The sequence below is a fragment of the Kogia breviceps genome, chromosome 10, assembly GCF_026419965.1.
Source record: "Kogia breviceps isolate mKogBre1 chromosome 10, mKogBre1 haplotype 1, whole genome shotgun sequence".
Lineage (NCBI taxonomy): Eukaryota > Metazoa > Chordata > Mammalia > Artiodactyla > Physeteridae > Kogia > Kogia breviceps.
The window spans coordinates 47,057,264-47,079,310 of record NC_081319.1 but is presented as its reverse complement, the minus strand read 5'-3'; the positions used below and the strand labels follow the sequence as shown (position 1 = coordinate 47,079,310).

General features: G+C 41.6%; 1 protein-coding gene across 2 annotated transcripts in view; it reads left to right on the top strand.

Annotated features, from left to right (window-relative positions):
- The first annotated feature begins 1,087 nt into the window (after nt 1–1,087).
- ANO10 (anoctamin 10) overlaps nt 1,088–22,047 on the top strand; it is a 240,231-nt gene continuing 219,271 nt past the window's right edge. Inside the window, exons 1-4 of one of the 2 annotated variants that reach the window (XM_067005638.1) lie at nt 1,088–1,409; nt 10,520–10,672; nt 17,397–17,594; nt 18,722–18,856. In XM_067005638.1, coding sequence (XP_066861739.1) covers nt 10,534–10,672; nt 17,397–17,594; nt 18,722–18,856 — 472 coding nt within the window. In that variant the 5' untranslated portion in view covers nt 1,088–1,409; nt 10,520–10,533. The remainder of the gene's footprint in view (nt 1,410–10,519; nt 10,673–17,396; nt 17,595–18,721; nt 18,857–22,047) is intronic. The other variant, XM_067005639.1, reaches the window with a different exon arrangement.

The following is a 22,047-nucleotide window of genomic DNA, read 5'->3' as shown; positions in this document are numbered from 1 at the left end:
TCTGGCCGTACCCATGATGGCCACAGGGGAACTGGCCAATAACGTTGTGAGCTACTATGACAGGCATCTAGACAGATCAACAAAGGGCCCCTCGCAAGTAATTAGGCTTCTGTGCCTTGCCCCTGGTCTCCCTGTCTCCTGTCTTGAGTCTGGAAGACACAGAGAAGGGGCAGAGGATGGAGAAGCAGACAAGGCTTTTCTGGCGTTGTAGGACCTCGAGGCATCTGTCTGGACTGAACTGCGTGTACGGAAGGAGAAAAGGTTCATGCATTGTTTTCTTTCATTCCTTTGAGTTATTGCATGCCTACTGTGACCCTAACGCTGTTCTAGGCACTGGGGATGTATCAGTGGATAAAACAGACAAAAATCCCGGCCCTTCTGAAGCTTACATTCTAGGGAAAGACTGACAATAAATATAATAATATAAAACGTTAGAAGGTGATGAGTGCTGCGGAAAAAAGAAATATGCTAAGGTAAGATAGTGGGGTAGGGAGGAGAGCAGGTATTAAATAGGATGGTCAGAAGGGGCCTCAGTGAGAAGGTGCGATTCGGTTCCCGCTTCCCGTGAGGGAAGGGAGGAAATAAATCATCTCCTTAATTAACGAAGAGCTTGCAAGGCATTGGGAACACATTCCCAGGGCACAGATCCCGAGGTGGGTGGGGGGAGGCTGTCTGGTGAGTTCTGGGCAGAACACGGAGACTAAAGTAGCTAGGGCGGAGAAAAAGGGAGAGTAAGAGGTTTTCTGAGACGTAGTGGGAGGCGGGGCTAGGAGACCCTATAGACCTCTATAAGGTATTTGGCTTCATTGGATATGAAGTTTTAATAATATATTGGAATTGGGTTTTTCACCGCCTGAAAGTGAATTACAACTAAAATGAGACTTGTTCTTATATTTGAAAGTGTCAAGAAAGTTGTATTCTGGACCTTAAGAGACGGAAAAGAGGAAAATGTGAACGGACATATTTCTTTGCAGGTCGCCCCCCCATACTCTCGGAGTGACAGCCCAGCCCCGCGAGGCCCCGCCTCTCCACCGTGGTGCCGCCCCCACGCGGAGTGACAGCCCATAAGGCACGCCTCTTCCTTAGCAGTCTCCGCTCTCACTCCCAGCGACAGCCAGACTAGGCCAGTCTAGTGTTTCACTGGAGCAGCCTGGTCTCCGCCGGGAGTGACTCACCGCTAGGCCCCGTCCCCGTCCGGTGGACCCAGAGCTAAGCCCCGCCTCCCCCGCCTCGGCCCCGCCCCCGCCAGCGTGCGATCGCGTCTCGGCCCCGCCCTGCACGCCCGGCGCTAGGTGGTGCCCGCCCGGCAGGCCGCTGCCAGACCCTCGCTGCGAGAGTCGCTCGCCGGGCCTGGGGGACTAGCAGGCTCTCGGACCCGCCCCCGAAGACGTGGAGTGCTGTGGCGGCCGGTGAGTGGGGGAGGGGACCTCGGACCCCCTCGCTCTCGGCGGCGCAGAGCCTGGGTCAGTGCAGGTGGTTGAGTCCGGGCTGTCGGGCGACGGCGCGACGCTTCCAGGGACTCCTCCCGGCCGCCGCCCTTCCTTTCCGGGGTACCTCCCGGGGTTCGCAATCCCGGGAATGGGAAAGTAGGACCGGGAGGGACGCCGAGGTTGGCTGTCGTTCGGGTGGGAGTGGCAGTCGCAGGTGGAAGCTGCAGAGGGCCGAGGTTGGTCTGAGGGTGGAGGGTTGATAGAAACGTGGTGAAGCTGAAATCTGGTGGCCGGTGGAGTCAGGATGCGAGGGCTTGGGGGGCTCCAGAGCAACGGGGAATGAGATGAGTGGGGGTGGAGGAGTCGACGAAGCCTAGTGAAGGGCGTTTGAGGGAAGGACCAACTCACGGGGGCCCACGATTCACGCTTCCCCGACTGTCCGGAGAGCCTGGAGCTTCGGGTATCTCGGCACGGGCGTGACCCGAGTGAGCTTGCGGGGTTGTGCTCTCACATCGGGGTGATCGGGTTTCCAGGCTTTCGACTGGGACACACAGTACAGCTTAAGTATTAGATGAAAGTCAGGGACAATGCCTGGGACACCTGAGAAACGTGGCTGGAAGGGATGCTTCTCCTATGGAATGCTTCTAATTTCCCTGGAGCCTTGGCAGCGCCAGCGTTGGTGCGGCGCTGTCTTCTGTGAAACCCTATTCCGGCAGCCCAGACGGTGTATGGAGGTCCCGCACAAAGTTCAGAGTTGAGGTTTTTATTCAGACTCAAAAGCAGTCGTATCACATTCCCTTAAATCCTGCGGAGTTTTAATTTTAAAAATATTAATCCTGTGGGTTTTTTTTTTTAATTTAAATCTTTCTTATCTGGCTACTTTGAATTTAAAGTCACACCGAGCTAGAGAACTAGATGTTTTCTAAGAGCCCATTCTGTGAGTATGATAAACAGTTTAAAATTAGCTGTGGAAAGTAGATCGTATCTATTCTGACCAGTTATTGCTGAAAGAATTGTAGAATTGCAGATAAAGAATGAAATTGAAAAGATTTAAACTAATGGAAAGGGATAGAAAAGTCCTGGTAAATTGGAGACTGTGTGTGCTTAAAAAAACAAAAAACAAACTCAGTGAAACTTTTTTTCACTGTAGGAGAACTTGGAAGATAGAGAAAAGTATAAGAATGAAAATGAAAACTCCATGTAATTTCCCCAACCCTAACATTTTTGTGCAATTCTTCTTAATTCTTTTTGTATTTTTTTGTGTATCTGAATGTATATGTTACATAGTTGGGGTCATATTGTTGTATTACTTTGTATTTTTCTTTTTTTCCCTTTGTATTTTTAGTATTTTCCTGGATCATTAAAAATTCTCCCTAAACATCTTTTTGAATGGTGGTATGTTCATCATGTGAATTCATTCTTTTATCACATATTAGCATTTCAGCAGTGTGCCAGGTCCTGTGCTTGGGGAGGAGATTCATTGTTGCTCTAGGTTTTCAGACATTATTCCAGCTCAAATAAGCAAAATCTTGGCAGTGTCTGGGGTACCAAGTGTAGAAAGAGAGTATGAGTGCAGCATCTAATCAGGCCTGGTCCTGGACTGCTGTGGTGAGGCTGTCTTCATTGTGTTGTGTCTCATCTCTCCTACACCTTCCTGTGGAGTCCTGAGGCCACGAGGTTCCTAGGTATGTTCCTCAGGGAGTGGGCCTCACCAGCTCCCCTACATTGTGGGTGTCACTGAGAAACTCTTTAGTGAGGGTGCATGTGTGCAGTGCTGATGTTTCATTCTCAGATCTGCCCTCATCTTAGGTGACTCTGAGAGACAGCTGCCCTAGGTCTCAAGTAGGACTGTCCCACAGTTGCTCTCATAATAAACTGCCTCTAAGTTGTCTTACATCTTAGAGGGGGCCTCTGGAGGGGTCCTGTCCCTTCTAGCACTGGCCATTAAAATTGCAGATTTTCTCCTAGGAAATCCCACTCATCTTCCTGCTTGATCAGTGTGGCCCTTCATTTTTCTCTCATTGATGTGTTCCTATTCTGCCTTACGACTGAGAGTAATTTTGTCATTTTGGATTGTGTTTCTCCTTGAGTCTGAAATAAGGTGCTTCCTAAAGATAGCCTTATGCATTTACTTATTAGTCTTTGAATTTATGATAATTCCATAGATGTTTTTTCTTTACCCAAACTCAGGAAGAGAATAAAGGGTCCATTATTCTTTTTTTGAACTGTGATAAAATATGTGAACCATCCCCCTCCATGGTTGCACTCCCAGTGAGTTTCTTTTCATATGTGCATTTCAACCACCAAGGTCAGGATTTAACTCTTACTATAGGCAGGTGATTCCAATAGCTAATGTAAGAGCCACAGGGATCCAGTTCCTTTGTAGGTCTCCTTTAGCCCTGTGTGCAGTTCAATATGTGATTAAGAACAGAGTTTGAGATGGCTATCTACTGATCCTGTGCCCAGAGCATATGGAACCTAGCTTCTCTGTGCTTTACAGTTATTCCTGGCTGCTGGCCTGGCTGACAGTCTGCATAAAAGGGGGAAATTGGCTGTGGAAGCAGAAATCATTCTACCCTCTAGTGCCCAGGAAGGCTGTGTGTTGGATCATTGCTTGTTTTCAGATCAGCCCCAACTGGAACCGTGAGGCCCTCTGCTGTGTCCACGCTTAAAGTCCTCATGTCCCCCCAGGTGGTATTTTGGTCCCATGTACTAGTCTAGTGTGCATGGTAATGGTGGAGCCAGCCTCTGTTAAGACCCTCCAGTGAAAGTGGATTGCAGAACTCAGGTTAGCCCATGCTGCCATGAGGCTTCTTATTTTCACCACCTTACACTTGGTATTCATGCTGTTGGGCCAGCCAGCGTGAAGAGGTGGGATTGGAGCAGGCCTGGATTGCGCTGGTCGGTGAACTGCAAGAGTGATGTTGTGTGCAGAACACAGAGAAGGGCAGGAATCCCCCAAGGAGAGGGCATCCCCAGAGGTGTTACTGTACAGTGATAGAAATTTCCTGAGCAGAGGACACAAGAAGGAGGGCACAGGGTTTCAGGGACGGTAACACGGACAGTGTAAGATAGGTTCCTGCCACTTAGGTCACCCAGCCTGTAAGTACACTGTGGCCTAGTGGATGGCATAAGTGTGAAGCAGCTGAAAACAGCAGTGTTGAAACTTCCAAGAGCGTCTTATATACTGGAGCCTTGAAGGGGTTGAGGCTTACCAGGCTCCACTGAATTGCTCAGAGCAGAACCCAAGCAACACTGGCACTGGTGTTAGTCTGTGAGACTCTAACAAGTGAAAGCACATAGCTACACAGCTGTGGCGAGGCCAGCGTTACTTTTGATGGTGAGACTATAAATTGGCTAAGTTCAAAAAAAACGGGGAAAAAAGGTCTTTTGCATATGGTATGTTGTCATTCAAAGAGCATTGGATTTCAGTCTTATCTCTGTCATACTGGTTGTGTGACTTTGGGTTTTCTTAACATGAAATAGTGTGGTCTTGGGACTAATTGACCCCTAAGGCTCCTTCTGTTCTAAAAATTCTCTCCTAGTCCAACTTCTGCGCTGCTTTTGCCAGTCTCCTGGATAGGACGTGCCTAGGTACCGAGTCCTTTCATTCTATATGTCGTTAACTTTTACCCAAAACTAAACAATCTTTGAAGCTAGGCGACTTCTTGTGTACAAAGTTAGTATGTTTTTGATCTGAGGAATAAAGCAAAATATTATCTTGTATTAGGTAATTTTAAAAGTATCATTTGGTCTATACTACAGTGTATATTTTACACTTACTGTTGAAAATGTGAGGCTTCTGTTTTACGAACATAGAAGCCATTTTTTCCTAATCATAAGAAATACCTGCTCACTAAAATTCAAATCAAAAAGAAAAATGTAAAGAAGAAAATAAAACTCATCGTAAATCCTACTACCTAGAAATGGGAATGGAGAAATATATCTGACTAATCACTGATGGAATTTTTTTTTTTTTTTTTTTTTTTTGGTGGTATGTGGGCCTCTCACTGTTGTGGCCTCTCCCGTTTAGGAGCACAGGCTCCGGACACGCAGGCTCAGCAGCCATGGCTCATGGGCCCAGCCGCACCGTGGCATGTGGGATCTTCCCGCGCCGGGGCACGAACCCATGTCCCCTGCATCGGCAGGCGGACTCTCAACCACTGCGCCACCAGGGAAGCCCCACTGATGGAATTTTTGTTAAACACATATACCTACACCGTGACTAATACAAGTATGTGTAATACACTCATATCACACGTGATGAATACATATGTATACACAAATGTGGTTAAGGATGTGAGCTCTGACATCAGGCTGCCTGATTTTTTTTTTTTTTTTTTTTTTTTTTTTTTTTTTTTTTTTTTTTTTGCGGTAGGCGGGCCTCTCACTGCTGTGGCCTCTCCCGTTGCGGAGCACAGGCTCCGGACGCACAGGCTCAGCGGCCACGGCTCACGGGCTCAGCCGCTCCGCGGCACGTGGGATCTTCCCGGACCAGGGCACGAACCCGTGTCCCCTGCATCGGCAGGCGGACTCTCAACCACTGCGCCACCAGGGAAGCCCATCAGGCTGCCTGATTTTGAAGCCCAGCTTCCCTGCTTGTGACTGCATGATGTGGACAGGCTACTTTACTTCTTTCACCTCAGTTTTCTCATCTGTAAGATGGAAACATTAAAGTTCCTTCTTCATGGGGTTGCTGTGAGAAATGAATGAGTTAATTCACATAAAAATGTGTAGCCCATGCTTTGATGCAGTAAATCTCCAGCAAATGTTAGCTAGTGTTGTCATTTTGATATTACTGTGGATGATATATATTCATAAATGGGGTCATACTTTGCATTTTTACCTTATAATGTGTTATGAAACATTCTCCATGTTAATTTAGTTGGATCTGTATCCTAGTATTAATGGTTCTATTTTATAGTTATACTTTATTTAGCCAGTATCCTGTTGTTTGACTTTGTAGGAAAGAAAGAAAAAAAGAAAGCTGTAATGAACATTTATGTACATTTTAAATTTTATTATATGTTTGGTATAAATTCCTAGAACTAGCATTGTTCTGTTGAACGGTATGAGTATTTAATGTTGTTTTTCAGATTGCTACTCTGCTTTCTGGGAAGGTGGTATCAAATCACAACAGCTGGCAGTAATGTGTGAAAATGCCCAGTTTTCTGCTCCCGCTCCAGACCTGGGTTCTGTCCATCTTTCAACAAATCTGAAAAGGGAAAAATAACTCATTGTTACTTTGCGTTTCTTTCTTGGTAACTTTAAACATCTTTTCAAGTGTGTATTTCTTCTTTGTGACTTTAGTTTTTTGTATTTTTTGTTATTGATTTATAAGAACTCTTCTTATATCAGAGATTGTGACATTTTTGTCTGTAATATATTGGAAGTCTTGTTAAGGTCATGCTTTGAGTAATGAAAGGCATACAGTATCTCCAATGAGAATAAATCAGTGAGCAAGTATTTACTGTGAGCTTCTAGATAATGCTCATATGCATGTTTAGAACTGAAACCTGCCTTACTTTCTCAGAAGGATTGTTTTATGATCTGGTCATTGTGAATAATTCTCACTCACATTAGGCAATGCATAAAGGCTAAAAAACGTTGACCTTTGATGCCTGTGCACATATGCCCTGTTGAGCCCTGTATTGTCCCCTTAACCTCACCATTCCTTCCATCTTTGCTATTTGCTAACTCACAGCCATTCTTCCCATGTCCCAGGTTAGAAACCTTGGAATCATCTGGGTATATTTTCCAAATTGCAGGCTGTCCCATTCTCAGCCTCCCTTCTCGGCCTGCCCCAAGCCCTCAGGTTACTGCAGTTGTACTGTTATACTTAGCCCTGTGTTAGAATGATTTGATGCACACCTGCTTCTCAAAAGTAAGATGTAGACCTTATTTACTTTTGTATCTTCAAACTCCATCATGGCCTGGCTCATAATAAGCACATGATTAATGTTTGTTGTATTTGATATTTCCATGTAAAAGATGATGATGGTAAGCCTCTGTAGTCTACTGGTAGATTAACATTTTCCCCCAACTTTTTAAAAAAAATTAATTAATTAAATTTATTTATTTTTGGCTGCATTGGGTCTTTGCTGCTGCATGCGGGCTTTCTCTAGTTGTGGCGAGCAGGGTCTACTCTTCGTTGCGTTGCGCGGGCTTCTCATTGCGGTGGCTTCTCTTGTTGTGGAGCACAGGCTTTAGGTGTGTGGGCTTCAGTAGTTGTAGTGTGCAGGCTCAGTAGTTGTGGCACACGGACTTAGTTGCTCCTCGGCATGTGGGATCGTCCCAGACCAGGGCTCGAAACCGTGTCCCCTGCATTGTCAGGCGGATCCTTAACCACTGCACCACCAGGGAATCCTCCCCTCAACTTTTTGTTTTGAAAAATTTCAGAAGTTCAGGGGAGTTGAAAGAATACCATGAAGAACGCCCCCTAAACTTACCTGTTGAGATTTCTATCACTCTGACACATAGCCAATCCTCTGCTCAGAAACCCCCAGTGACTCCTTACTGGTTGTCAGGTCAGATGTAAACGGCAGCATACTTTCTCAAATGGTCGTAGCTTACAAACATGTTACCGCTTTGCTCTGCTCGGGCCTTTATTCTCACTTCGTTGATAACTTTTGCACATGAAGTGTTCTGAGTTCTCATAGCTTTAATGGCTATCTGTTACCATTCTTTAATTCCTGATTATATCATTAGCTATTTGGAGGTGAGAACTCGGTCCTGTTTTTGGGGTTTTTTTTTTTTTTTTTTTAACATCTTTATTGGAGTATAATTGCTTTACAGTGTTGTTAATTTCTGCCACATAACAAAGTGAATCAGCCATATGCATACATATATCCCCATATCCCCTCCCTCTTGCATCTCCCTCCCACCCTCCCTATCCTACCCCTCTAGGTGGTCACAAAGCACCAGGCTGATCTCCCTGTGCTATGCGGCTGCTTCCCACTAGCTATCTATTTTACATTTGGTAGCATATGTAAGTCCATGCCACTCTCTCACTTCGTCCCAGCTTCCCCTCCTCCCTCCCCGTGTCTTCAAGTCCATTCTCTAAGTCTGCGTCTTTATTCCTGCCCTTCCTCTAGGTTCATCAGAACCTTTTTTTTTTTTTTTAGATTCCATATATATGTGTTAGCATATGGTATTTGTTTTTTCTCTTTCTGACTTACTTCACTCTGTATGACAGACTCTAGGTCCATCCACCTCACCACAAATAACTCAATTTCATTTCTCTTTATGGCTGAGTAATATTCCATTGTATATATGTGCCACATCTTCTTTATCCATTCATCTGTCGATGGACACTTAGGTTGCTTCCATGTCCTGACTATTGTACATAGTGCTGCAATGAACATTGTGGTACATGACTCTTTTTGAATTATGGGCTTCTCAGGGTATATGCCCAGTAGTGGGATTGATGGGTCATATGGTAGTTCTATTTTTAGTTTTTTAAGGAACCTCCATACTGTTCTCCGTAGTAGTTGTATCCATTTACATTCCCACCAACAGTGCAAGAGTGTTCCCTTTTCTCCACACCCCCTCCAGCATTTATTGTTTGTAGATTTTTTGATGATAGCCATTTTGACCAGTGTGAGGTGATGCCTCATTGTAGTCGGTCCTATTGTGAACTGGCTTTCCTCATAGATCCTAGCCTGGGGAGTTTGATTTGGCTGATACCTTGAAATAGCATTCCTGATGTATTTGTAGTATATATATATATATATATATATATATATATATATATATATATTTTTTTTTTTTTTTTTTTTGTGGTCTGCGGGCCTCTCACTGTTGTGGCCTCTCCTGTTGCGGAGCACAGGCTCCGGACGTGCAGGCTCAGCAGCCGTGGCTCACGGGCCTAGCCGCTCCGCGGCATGTGGGATCTTCCCGGACCAGTGCACAAACCTGTGTTCCCTGCATTGGCAGGCGGATTCTCAACCACTGTGCCACCAGGGAAGCCCTATTTGTAGTATTATTTGAATCCAGTATTGATTTATAACACCAATATTGCCCCAAACAAAACTTATACTCTGTGAGAGAAAAACAAAGCTTATCAGTCCAGGCCAAACAAGCTGGATCTGTTTGATCAGCTTGCTGAAAGATTGTAATTTCCCCCAAAGAAAGGAAAGATGTTCTGTGTTGTTGGTCATTCCTTTTGTGATTGTTCCCAAGAACTGATTTGCACTTCTACTTTGTAGTCATTAAAACTTACATTAAGTACAAAGTTAGAATAAATGAGTCTAAAGTCTGAAAATTGCCCCTGTTGAGAATCATGGAGTTAGAGAGGTCCACATGAGAAACATTTTCTAGGGAGGCCATCAGGCCTTAGTGACCGATGCCATTTGTGGGTTTCCAGGTTGACTCCATTATCTTCCCAGCTTGGTGACAGAGATAAAGATGACATCCCTGAGAAAGTTAGCGACACTGGGAAAGGAAGCTGATGCTGGAGACATCACCTCCATACAAAAACATGAAATTGGGCTTTGTCAATTCCCTGCCCATAATGAATTGGTGATTCCCATTGTTTGTTGGACAAGGCCCCGTTAATTTGTAATAATCGGGGCCTTCATTAGATATCAGCTCCCATCCTCCCTTCGCCTAACACATAGTTAATGCTCCAGCTGTACCTACTCACTTGTATTTCTCTGAGTCTCTTGGCTATTTTTCATCATTGTTTTGTAGGGGAACACTATTTCCTCTGCCTAGAATGCCATCCGTTGTCAATCTGGCAGACTCCTATTCATTCTTCTAAATCCTGTTCAGGTCACACCCTTTGTAAATACTTTCTTAGTCCTCTTGTGTGAGCACATTTTACACTGTTATCCTTCACTTACCTCAGTGTACCCACTGCCGTATTCTGAGCTGCATATGGATACGAGTGGTGTTTCCCTCATTTTTGTATAGGGCCTGGCTCGCACAGGTGCTGTGAGCCATTGGTTGAGCCTGTCATGTAACCCATCTGGCTCGTGAGAAATTTTCTTCTGTCCAGGAAGCCAGAATTAGGTTTAATTAAGAGAAAATACAAATACAGTCTATATTTATTTTTCCCATTATAACTCATGTTTGCTTTTTATTTTCAGCAAGTTTGTCAAAGATGAAAGCGACCTTGTCAGCTCTGGATACTCATGAGAGCTCTTTCACGCCTCTGGTTGTCATAGAACTTGCTCAGGATGTCAAGGAAGAAACCAAAGAATGGCTGAAAAACAGAATTATCAGTAGAAAGAAAGATGGAGGTGAGTAAAATAAATATCACTCAGATTTAGTCATGCCAGTGAGTAAAATTGTATTTTCAATGTGTTTCACAGTTTTTTAATTGATATATTTTTAAACTTAATGTTCATTTCTTTGCTCTTTATTATTTATGTAGGACTTGAAAGGAGGTCTTAAATCAACATTAGATTGTAAGTCTCTCTTAGACTGTAAGCAACGTGAGTGATTTTGTTCACAGCTATAAACTCTGTGCCTGTGTACAGTGCCTGGTACATAGTAGGTGCTTAATAAATATTTGTCAAATGAATGAATATCTTTAAGTATTCTTTCTGTGTTGATTATGGTGCTAAGGGAGAGAGAAACACACTTCTGCCTGCAAGGATGTTACTGTCAGGGTAAAGAGACTGAACACTAGTTCCAGGAAATTGAAGGAACAGGAAAAAAAGCTAAGGAAAAAGCTGTTACAAAGTACTGCATGATACTTAAAAAAAAATAGTTATGTATACTTGCTGTGAAAGTAAAGAGGGTCTCCCCTGGTGGTCCAGTGGTTGAGAATCCGCCTTCCAATGCAGGGAACACAGCTTCGATCTCTGGTCGGGGAACTAAGATCCCATGTGCTGCAGGGCAGCTAAGCCCGCGCGCCGCAACTACTGCGCCCACATGCCACAACAAGTGAGCCCGCATGCTGCAGCTAGAGAGCCCACATACTCTGGAGCCCATGCGCTACAACTGCAGAGCCCACATGCTCTGGAGCCTGTGTGCTACAACTTGAGAGCCCATGCGCTCTGGAGCCTGTGTGCCACAACTAGAGAGCCTGTGTGCCACAACTAGAGAGCCTGTGTGCTGCAACTACCAAGCCTGCATGCCACAACTAGAGAGAAGTCCACGCACTGCAACAAAAGATCCCACGTGCTGCAACTAAGACCCAACGCAGCTAAAAATAAATAAATATTTTTTTTTAAAAAAGAGAGAAGATGATAATTACCAATAGGAAGAATGAGGTATGTAACATTACTACAGTTTCTACAGGTACTAAAAAGAAAGTAAGGACGTATAATGAAAAAAAAAAAGGAAGTAAAGGGAAGGAAGAGGTGATACTTGGTGATGCTTTTCAGGATGGTAAAGGATGACTTTTTAGAAGAAGAAGCCAAAGGTTAGCCCCTCTCCTGTAGGGCACACAAAGGGGGCTAGATCTGGGTAAGAGGGTGGAGGGAGTTTTACATGAGCAGACACTTCATAAAACTACACAAAACAACCCCTAAAACTTCACTAAGTCTCGAAACACTGGACAAAATGTAAATAAGACTTTTAAAAAACGATTTTGACTGTAAATGGAAATAGCTTCTTAAAAATAAAACTTTGAGTCAAAGTGGAATTTTAAATTTTTTTCAAACAATTGAACCAAAAAAAAAAATACCTTTAAAAAGAAGAATACTTGCTTCCTGAAATCTGAGGTGTTTCACTGGACTGGAGTCTTTTCTTTAAAATCCCTGTGGTGGGACTTCCCTGGTGGTGCAGTGGTTAAGAATCCACCTGCCAGTGCAGGGGACACGGGTTCAAGTGCTGGTCCGGGAAGATACCACATGCCTTGGAGCAACTAACTCTGTGTGCCACAGCTACTAAGCCTGCACTCTAGAGCCCTCAAGCCACAACTACTGAGCCCGCACACCTAGAGCCTGTACTCCGCAACAAGAGAAGCCCATGCACCACAACGAAGAGTAGCCCTGACTCGCCGCAACTAGAGAAAGCCCGCACGCAGCAACAAAGACCCATTGCAGCCAAAAATAAATAAATAAATAAATAAATTTTTAAAGTAAATAAAAAATAATATCCTTGTGGTGTAAGAACATTTGTAGTGTCTTAGAGTGAGAGACGCCAGCGTATTCCCAGTCATCTTCTCTGCTCTTTGTGTGGCTTTAACAAGGACACATGAGGATGGGGAGGGGATGGGCATCCTCCTACAATGCTGGGGCAGTCATAAAAGAACATTCTAAAAAAGTATTCTGGATCTTTCAGGTAAAGGTATTGGATTTAACACTCATATTTACTTTTATTGTCTTACAAACTCCTATTAAAATGACAATAAAAGGATCTTTTAAAAAAAGACCTAAGTCCACATTGACAAGAAAGGAGAAGATATTACAGCAGCACCATTCTGGAAGCTAGTAAACAGGTGATGAGTAGTGAGTAACTTCTCAGAGTTGAAAAATCCAGAGCTCAAGCTGGCAGGGGAGAAAACTGAGATACAGTTTGGTTTACACTGCAAAATATTCCTAAAGACTCAGGAATTAGTGACATTAGGGGCCTATAGAGGTAGACATAAGAATGGTACCAAGAAAACAAAAAAAGAATTGGCTGAGATCTGTTTAAGAAATAGTCTGATCCCTAGGTCCCTTCTGTATTCTACCACCCCAGCAGAAGTCTCTTTTATTCTCTGGAGAGGGTCAGATGCATGGATTTTGGCATGGGGGCTTTATGTACAGTTGGTAACAGATTCTGTACTGAAAATGAGATAATTAATTGAATATTGTTAACCCCTGTCCTCCATCCCACCAGTCTCATACCTAATTAAGTTTCCACAATGTAATCATCTCAGAAGGAGATTTGAATAATCTTTCCTTGAGGAATCTGAGCAACTCAAGACAAAATAAAGGTGCAGAAATCAAGAGTTGCCCATGGAAAGTAACCTGGCCAGACTACCTTGCATTAAAGGCCATCTTTGGTGAGTTCCATCTAAACCTTCAGAACTTCTGTTCCACTTCTTAGAACTGCTTTCTTAAACATGAGCTTATAACAGAAGATCACCAGACGTCAGAGGAAAATCCCTAACGTGAAAGAGAAAGCTAAAAAAGATAAAAGAAAACCATGCAGGAGAAAACCAAAAGAGAATTAAAAACTCAATTCTCAGCATTATGAGAAGAAACCTATACATCTACACATCAAGAGTAGGATATTATAAAATAATCATTTAGAAAAAAGCAGCTCATAAAATGAAAGTATGAGAGCAAAATTTAAAAACTCAGTAAAAGGGTTAGAAGACAATTTTGACAGAACCTCCCAGAAAATAGAGCAAAAAGGTAAAGAGTTGGAAAATCTAAGAGGAAAAAAATAGGGAAATTAGAGGACTAGTCCAGGAGGTATACCTCTGAATAAAAGGAGTTCTAAAAAGGGAAGAGAGAAAAAGAAGAGGAAGAAATCATCAAAGAGAAACTCAGGGCTGATGTGTGCTTTTTCAGACTGAAAGGGCCCATGCAATGCCCAGCACTATGGCTGAAAATGTCATATCACTGGAAGGTTTCAGAACCCTGGGGACAGGGAAGATACTACAAACTTCCAGAAAAAATGAAATAGGTCAGAAACACTGGAAGCTAGAAGGCAGTGGTATAATATCTTCATTTCTGAAGGAAAATGATTTCAGTCCAGAATTCTGAACCCACCCAGCTGTCAACAAGGTGTGAGGGCGGAGTGTAGAGAGATTTCTCTAAGAAGATACTGTTAACAGGCTATCTCTCTTGGCAGTGTATTGAGGGAAGACTTAAATAATTGGCAGAGCTTGGGGGATTGAATTAGCAATAAGTACATAATAAACCAAGCACGTGATAAGATACTGATTTGGGGAAAACGGTAAGTTGTAGGGAAGGAAAAATCATAGCATGTTGTAAGGCTCAACTATAACGTATGTAGTCATAATAATGAAAATACTGTTGATGGGATGAAAAGGATGATATGATGCTATTGTGAGAACGGGGTGATGGAAAGGGTGGGTGGAAATGGTGAAGGTGGGTTGGAAAGAGAGCTAAATCCTCATTTGCCAAGGTTTAAACCAAAATAAATAGCTCTATAAGCATGTTGTTCGGTGACGTGAAAAGAAATCACAAAGGAATCACCTGAACAAGTTGAAAGTCATTGCCTTGGTGTGTGGGGGGGGTGCCGGTGGGGGAATGGGACTATTTTTCAGAACAAGATGTTGACAAATGTTTCTCTGTGAAGGTTATACCCTTTTATACTCCCCTAGCGATGTCTCAGAGTGCCTTTCCCCACTCACTCTGTGTCAGTTTGCGTCGTCCAAGCAAGAGATGCCAAACGGGATTATTTTATTTTATTAAATTAAAAAAATTTTTTTATTTGTTTAGTTTGGGCTGTGTTGGGTCTTCGTTGCTGCATGTGGGCTTTCTCTAGCTGCGGCAAGCAGGGGCTGCTCTTCGTTGTGGTGCGCGGGCTTCTCATTGCTGTGGCTTCTCTTGTTGTAGAGCACGGCCTCCAGGCACACGGGCTTCAGTAGTTGTGGCTCGTGGGCTCTAGAGTGCAGGCGCAGTAGTTGTGGTGGACTGGCTTAGTTGCTCTGCGGCATGAGGGATCTTCCCGACCAGGGATCAAACCCATGTTCCCTGCATTGGCAGGCAGATTCTTATCCACTGCGCCACCAGGGAAGCCCACCAAATGGGATTTAATGCACAGGAGGTTTGTTGAGGGGAACATCTGTAGAAAGATAAAGGGAGAAGGAGCAGGCTTAGACATTGAGAGCCTTCAGACTTTGGTGTAGGTCTAACACTTCAGAAAGGAGAGAGGGAAGAAGGAGGCTTGGATAGGAAGAGCCTCGGACTACAGCACGGTTCTGAGAACCAGGCCCAACGTTGCCCTTTAAAGGAAACGCATGTTGAGCAGAAATGGCCTCATTCCAGTGTCCCCTGCGTGTTCAGCCTGTGGCTGGGAGCAGCTAGGGGAGCATGGTCTAGGTGTGAGGGTGCTGTGGCCAAAGGGGGGCAGCAGGAGGCTGCAGTCAACTCTGCTCTTCACAGCAGATTCTTTTGATGGGAGATCTGGGTGGAGCAGGGCACTTCCATAGCTACCATACCTACCCCTAGTTTTTAACCCTACTTTTGATTTTTGCAGTGTGAGAAGTGAAAAGTAGTATATTGGTGTTGGGTATTTTTTGTTTGTTTTATGTTTTTTAATTAAACAGAGCACCCAAATGGATTTATTCAGCTGACTTTTGTAGCAACATTTTCTGAAGAGGTGACTCATGGACAATGACTCTTGAAGAAATTCTGTTACGGGAACAAAGGACAGATTTCTTAGGTCAAAAAGACTGCACAGGGCTTCCCTGGTGGCTCAGTGGTTGAGAGTCCACCTGCCGATGCAGGGGACGCGGGTTCATGCCCCGGTCTGGGAAGATCCCACCTGCCGCGGAGCGGCTGGGCCCGTGAGCCATGGCCGCTGAGCCTGCGCGTCTGGAGCCTGTGCTCCACAACAGGAGAGGCCACGGCAGTGAGAGGCCCGCGTACCGCAAAGAAAAATAAAAAAAGACTGCACATAATGCCCTACTCTTGGAGACTTAAAATGCAAATAAACATAAAATATGTTTTGAGTAATTTCACAATAAAGAAATCTGTTCGACTTTGTTTAACCCAATTTTTCGATGGTATTTAATCACAGATCCCCTTTTCCCATGCAGCATCGAGTATGGGTCATCGAATATGCTTTGGGAAACACTATTGAGGTAGCATTTAAGAAGAGTGGAACTTTAGAAGGGAAAATAGAAAACATACATACAAATCAATGTGATAACTTACAGATAGGTTTGCAATTCGTATATAAAATACAACCAAAGTCCAAAGCACTAGCCCTTAATAGCAGCCAAATTAGCAGGACTCACTTTCAGAGAACATAGAGTTAAAATTCTTAACCGTGTGCATTTCCAAAGTGCTGCTTCTCAAAAACACTAGGCTAATGCCCTATCCATGGAAGAGAAGAATCATCCAAGTTTTTTTCTCTCTCCTTACACACACACATTGCATTTATCTTAATATGAATGACATTAAGGATTTTATATTTAAGAGACATTTGTGTTTTCTTTAAATTGAATATATCTTTTTTATATATATCTTATATTTTATTTATATCTTTTATTGATTTTTTATTAAAGTCTTTAGTACCTCTGTTGTAAATTGCCTAAATAATAGTGCCATAGTACGTTAATCTGTTAATCCTTTGGGTTAGTGAAATACAAATTCTGCTCATTATCCTTTTATCATCTGATTAGTATTTTTATAATTCCTGTCAATCCTCTAGAGAGGATAAATAGTAAAGAAATAAATATACCTTAAAAAGTTTGATGTAGGTAGAAATTAAAAATTAGGAAAAAATTCCTTTTTCTCCATAATATTTTAAGTGAAATAATTCCATATACAGTATCAAATCACAATATCTACTCTTAACATTTTGTGACTCTGTTTAAGAAAAATACCTTTAGACCTAATTACATGTATTTATGGGAAGAATCATTGAAAAATTATTTTGCTCTTTATTTAGTATTTAACATTCACAAAATCTGCTGTAGTCCTATGTAATTGTGTTACATTTGCAGCATTTTTATTGGGATATTTTATTTCAAATTAATTTTCTTAAATTTTGGTATTTTATTTTTATATTAAACTATATCCTTTTGCTCCATATTTTTACTGAGAGCTAATAAATATTCGATTCTTGTCTCATATTCTAATTTGAGTAACTGGCAAGCCACTTATTAGTACATTTTCCAATTTTGGCATTTATTTCAAAAAGCTATAAAGAACTTCCATCCCCAGCTTACGTATATTTCTTATTTATTTGGAAGATAGATTTAAATTGTTAGTATAATTTATTTGCCTTCTACCAAACTAGGAACATAATATTTATTTAGAAGGCTTTCATTTTTGAAACTTTTATGTTTATGTCTAAGATTGTGCTTCTCTTTTGTTTCTGAAGGTGCTCAGCTGTTGTTTAGACCGTTGTTAAATAAATATGAGAAAGAAACACTAGAAAATCAGAACTTATATCTTGTCGGTGCCTCCAGGATTAGATTGTTACTGGGGGCAGAAGCGGTGGGATTGGTGAAAGAGTGCAGTGATAACACCATGAGAGCCTTCATGTATGGAACCCGACACAACTTCAAAGGTTTTGATGGTGAGTTCCAAGATTGCTTCTACCAGAATCAATTTATCAAAAAGAAGTTTTTGATGAATAGATCAGTGGTCAGCAAACCTTTTCAGTAAAGGGCCTGATAGTAAATATTTTAGGCTATGTGTATGATATGATCTGTCACAATTATTCAACACTGCCATTGCAGAGCAAAAGCAGCCTTCAACCATAAGAAGTGAATGGGTAAGGCTGTGTTCCAGTAGAATTTTATTTATCAAAGCAGGTGGGGTCAGATTTGGGGTTGCAGATTCACTTTGTAACCCCTAGAATAGATGAACATAAACTAGGGTGACACATGTAACTTATATGATTCTACTTCTTAGAATGGTGGATGTTCACTGGATTGATACAAATAAACACAGTAGTATTCCAGTGTCCTATAATCCCCTATTCTGATTCTGTTCTGGCTTCAAAGGGGGTTCCAGAAGAGAAAGGTTTCTGGAAAGAACTGAGAAAGCCAGGGTGGCTATGTTATCAGAGTGGGAGTTTGCTTTCAGAACCAAACTGGTCCCTTTCAGGGCTTTCAGAGTTAGAAGATGTGATTTCGACTTCTTCAGACTCACTCACTCTGGATTTTTATATATTAGTAAATAAATGATCAAGGTGAAATTCACCTCATTTGAGAGGATTCACCTGTCAAGAAACAACACTATTTTCTTATCAGACTTTCTTCTCCCTCATTTATGGGAGGGATGTTCAGCTGCAGAAGGGAATGGCCTGGGCTTGAGAGTTTGAAGGAGGAGAATTTGCCATGTAGGCAAACTTCAGTTGCATCGCTAGTTAAAAATACTGTTAGAATTAAAGAAAGTATTGCCTTCAGCTCATTGGTATTAAATGAGATCAAGCAAATGTCTGCCATTTGGATGTTTGTACCGTATTACAGGATAATTAGTATAATAATTAAAGAATTATATATTACAGAATATTTTTATTCTTATAAAGTATCTAAGGAGCTTTATGTTCTATTTAATTTGCCAGTTTTATACTTTGCTTACTCATGTTTATTATTTATTGTCTATATCATTATTTCATAATCCCACGTTATTTGAATATTATTAATTTTATTTTGTCTATTACTGAGAAAATAACTGTAAATCTTTGTTTTATTTTAGATGATAATGATGATTTCCTCACCATGGCAGAATGTCAATTCATTATCAAACATGAACTTGAAAGTCTTAGAGCCAGAGATGAAAAAATGATCCCTGGTTACCCCCAGGCAAAGTTGTACCCAGGAAAATCATTATGTAAGTCCTTGTATCAACCAGCTTCATAAATATACATTCTAATGCAATTATTTTTCCATAGTAGACGTAAATAACAAATTACAGAGGCTTTTTTTCCCCTCTTCCTGAAGAACTTATGTAACTTTACAATAACTTATTTTTTCATAGTTGTATCTTTTGTCTTTAGACCTTAATTGTATTGCATCTTTAGATCAATTTATTTGTTCTTTATGGTTCTCTGCTTCTTATTTACAAGGTCTCACAGCATTCAGTAAGCTTAAAATTTAGTGTGAACATATTTGCATATTACTCAGTTAAAATTAGCAAAGCTTACCTTATACCCAAACCTTGTAGTATAATGAAAATCTGTGGAGGAATAAAAAACAGAGACACGGTCTTTTCCTGAAGCTCTCTTCCCATCTCCTCTCATCTCATTGGGCATGAACGTGTACAAACATAGAAAGGCTTAAGAAGATTCACAGTGTGACATAATAGCTGAATGCAAATTAGCAGTTTGTAACTTTCTGATTTTGTGTAATTCCATTTGAACGAAAATACTAGTTTGCAGACTGAAAGTATTTACTACAATGTGTAATTCCAAATTTGCCTCAAACCCGGATAATGGCAAGGCCCAGAGCATTTTTGCTGCCTAAAATATTCTATAAACATAGAAGTTTCTGTGTCTCCTAGTCTGGTTTCCTTCCAATAGTCAGTGTCATCCAGGAGGACGGATGCCCGAGTCAGTCCATATTCAAATTTTCTCACTTGTCACCAAATATATTTTAGATCTGCTTTGTTGAAACCAAGATCCAATCATACATCACCCATTTTGTTTGGTTATTATATCTCTTAAGTCTCTCTTTTTTTCTATTGTGATGAAATACATATAACATATGTTATATATGATTTTTAAAAATAAATTTATTTATTTATTTTTGGCTGCATTGGGTCTTTGTTGCTGCATGCGGGCTTTCTCTAGTTGCAGTGAGTGGCGGCTGCTCTTCATTGTGGTGGCTTCTCTTGTTGAGCACGGGCTCTAGGCACGCTTCAGTAGTTGTGGCACATGGGCTTAGTAGTTGTGGCTCATGGGCTCTGGAGCGCAGGCTCAGTAGTTGTGGTGCACGGGCTTAGTTGCTCCGTGGCATGTGGGATCTTCCCAGACCAGGGCTCAAACCCGTGTCCCCTGCATTGGCAGGCGGATTCGTAACCACTGCGCTACCAGGGAAGTCCCTATATATGATTTTTAAGTGCACAGTTCAGTGGTATTAAATACATTCATAAAGTTTTACAGCCATCATCACCATCCATCTCCATAGTTCTTTGCATCTTGTAAAACTGAAACTCTCTACCCATTAAACAATCACTGTCCCTTCTTGCCTAAGTTTTGAAATCAGGAAGTTTTGTGTTTCTTTTTCGAGATTGTTTTGGCTATTTGAGGTTCCATGAAATTCCATATGAATTTTAGGATGGGTTTTCCTGTTTTTGCAAAAGACATCATTGGGATTTTGATAGGGATTGCATTGAATCTGTAGATTCAATGGATAGTATTGACATCTTAACAAGATTAAGTCCCGTGAATGTGGGATGTGTTTCAATTTCTTTATGTTTTCTTTAGTTTCTTTTAGCATTGTTTTATAGTTTTTATTGTACAAGTCTTTCACCTTCATAATTAATTCCTAAGTATTTTATTCTTTATGATGCTATTAGAAATGGAATTTTTTTCATAATTACCTTTCCAGATGGTTCATTGTTAGTGTATAGAGATGCAACTGATTTTTCTTTTTCTTTAAAAAGAAACATGAAGCTTGAAGCTTTTTTTTTTAAATGGAAATGCATTTCTTTTATTTATTTGTTTATTTTACTTTACTTTTGGCTGTGTTGGTTCTTCGTTTCTGTGCGGGTGCTTTCTCTAGTTGTGGCAAGCGGGGGCCACTCTTCATCGCGGTGCGCGGGCCTCTCACAATCGTGGCATCTCTTGTTGCAGAGCACAGGCTCCAGACGCACAGGCTCAGTAGTTGTGGCTCATGGGCCTAGTCGCTCTGCGGCATGTGGGATCCTCCCAGACCAGGGCTTGAACCCGTGTCCCCTGCATTAGCAGGCAGACTCTCAACCACTGCGCCACCAGGGAAGCCCAAGGGCCCATTTAAGCCCTGTGTTGACTTTGTATCCTGCTACTTTTCTGACTTCATTTAGTAGCTTTGACAGTATTTCTGTGGAAATTTTAGTGTTTTCTGCATATAAGATGATATCATCTGTGAACAGGGATAATTTTACTTCTTCCTTTCCAGTTTGGATGCTTTTTGTTTCTTTTTCTTGCCTGATTGCTCAGGCTAGAACTTCCAATAGTATGTTGAATAGAAGAGATGACAGTGGTCGTCTCTGTCTTATTTCTTATCTTAGAGAAAAGCTTTCATTCTTCCATCATTCAATATGATGTTTGCTGTGGGCTTTTCTTAGATGGATTTTATTATGTTGAGGTAGTGTCACTCTATACCTCATTTATTGAGTGTTTCTTTATCATGAAGGAGTGTTGGATTTTGTTAGATGCTTTTTCTGCCTCAATCGAAATGATCATGTGGGTTTTTCCACCCTTTATTCTGTTAATGTGGTATATTACACAGATTGTTTCTAGTATGTTGAACCATCCTTGCATTCTAGAAATAAGTCGCACTTGTCGTGGTGTATAATTCTTTTAACGTGCTGCTGAATTGAGTTTGCTAGCATTGAGTATTTTTCCATCAGTGTTCGTGAGGGATATTGGTCTGTAATGTTCCCTTCTTGTAGTGCTTTTGTCTGACTTTGTATCAGGGTAATGCTGGCCTCATAGAGTGAGTTAATAGTGTTCCTTCCTCTTAAATTTCTGGGGAAAGTTTGAGAAGAATTGGTATTAGTTTTCCTTTAAATATTGGTAAAATTCACCAGCGAAGGTATCAGGTTCAGGGTTTCTCTTTGTCAGGAGATTTTTAGTTACTGATTCAATCTCCTTAATACTTATAGGTCTGTTCTATTCACATTTTCTCTCCCTTCCTGATTTAGTCTTGGTAGGTTTTGTGTTTCTAGGAATTTGTCCGTTTCATCTAGGCTATCCAGTTTGTTGGTATACAAGTGTTCTTAGTACATGCTTACAATCCTTTGTATTTCTTTAGAATCAGTAGTAATGTCCCCATTTTCATTTTCATTTCTGATCATAGTAATTTATGTCTTCTGTCTTT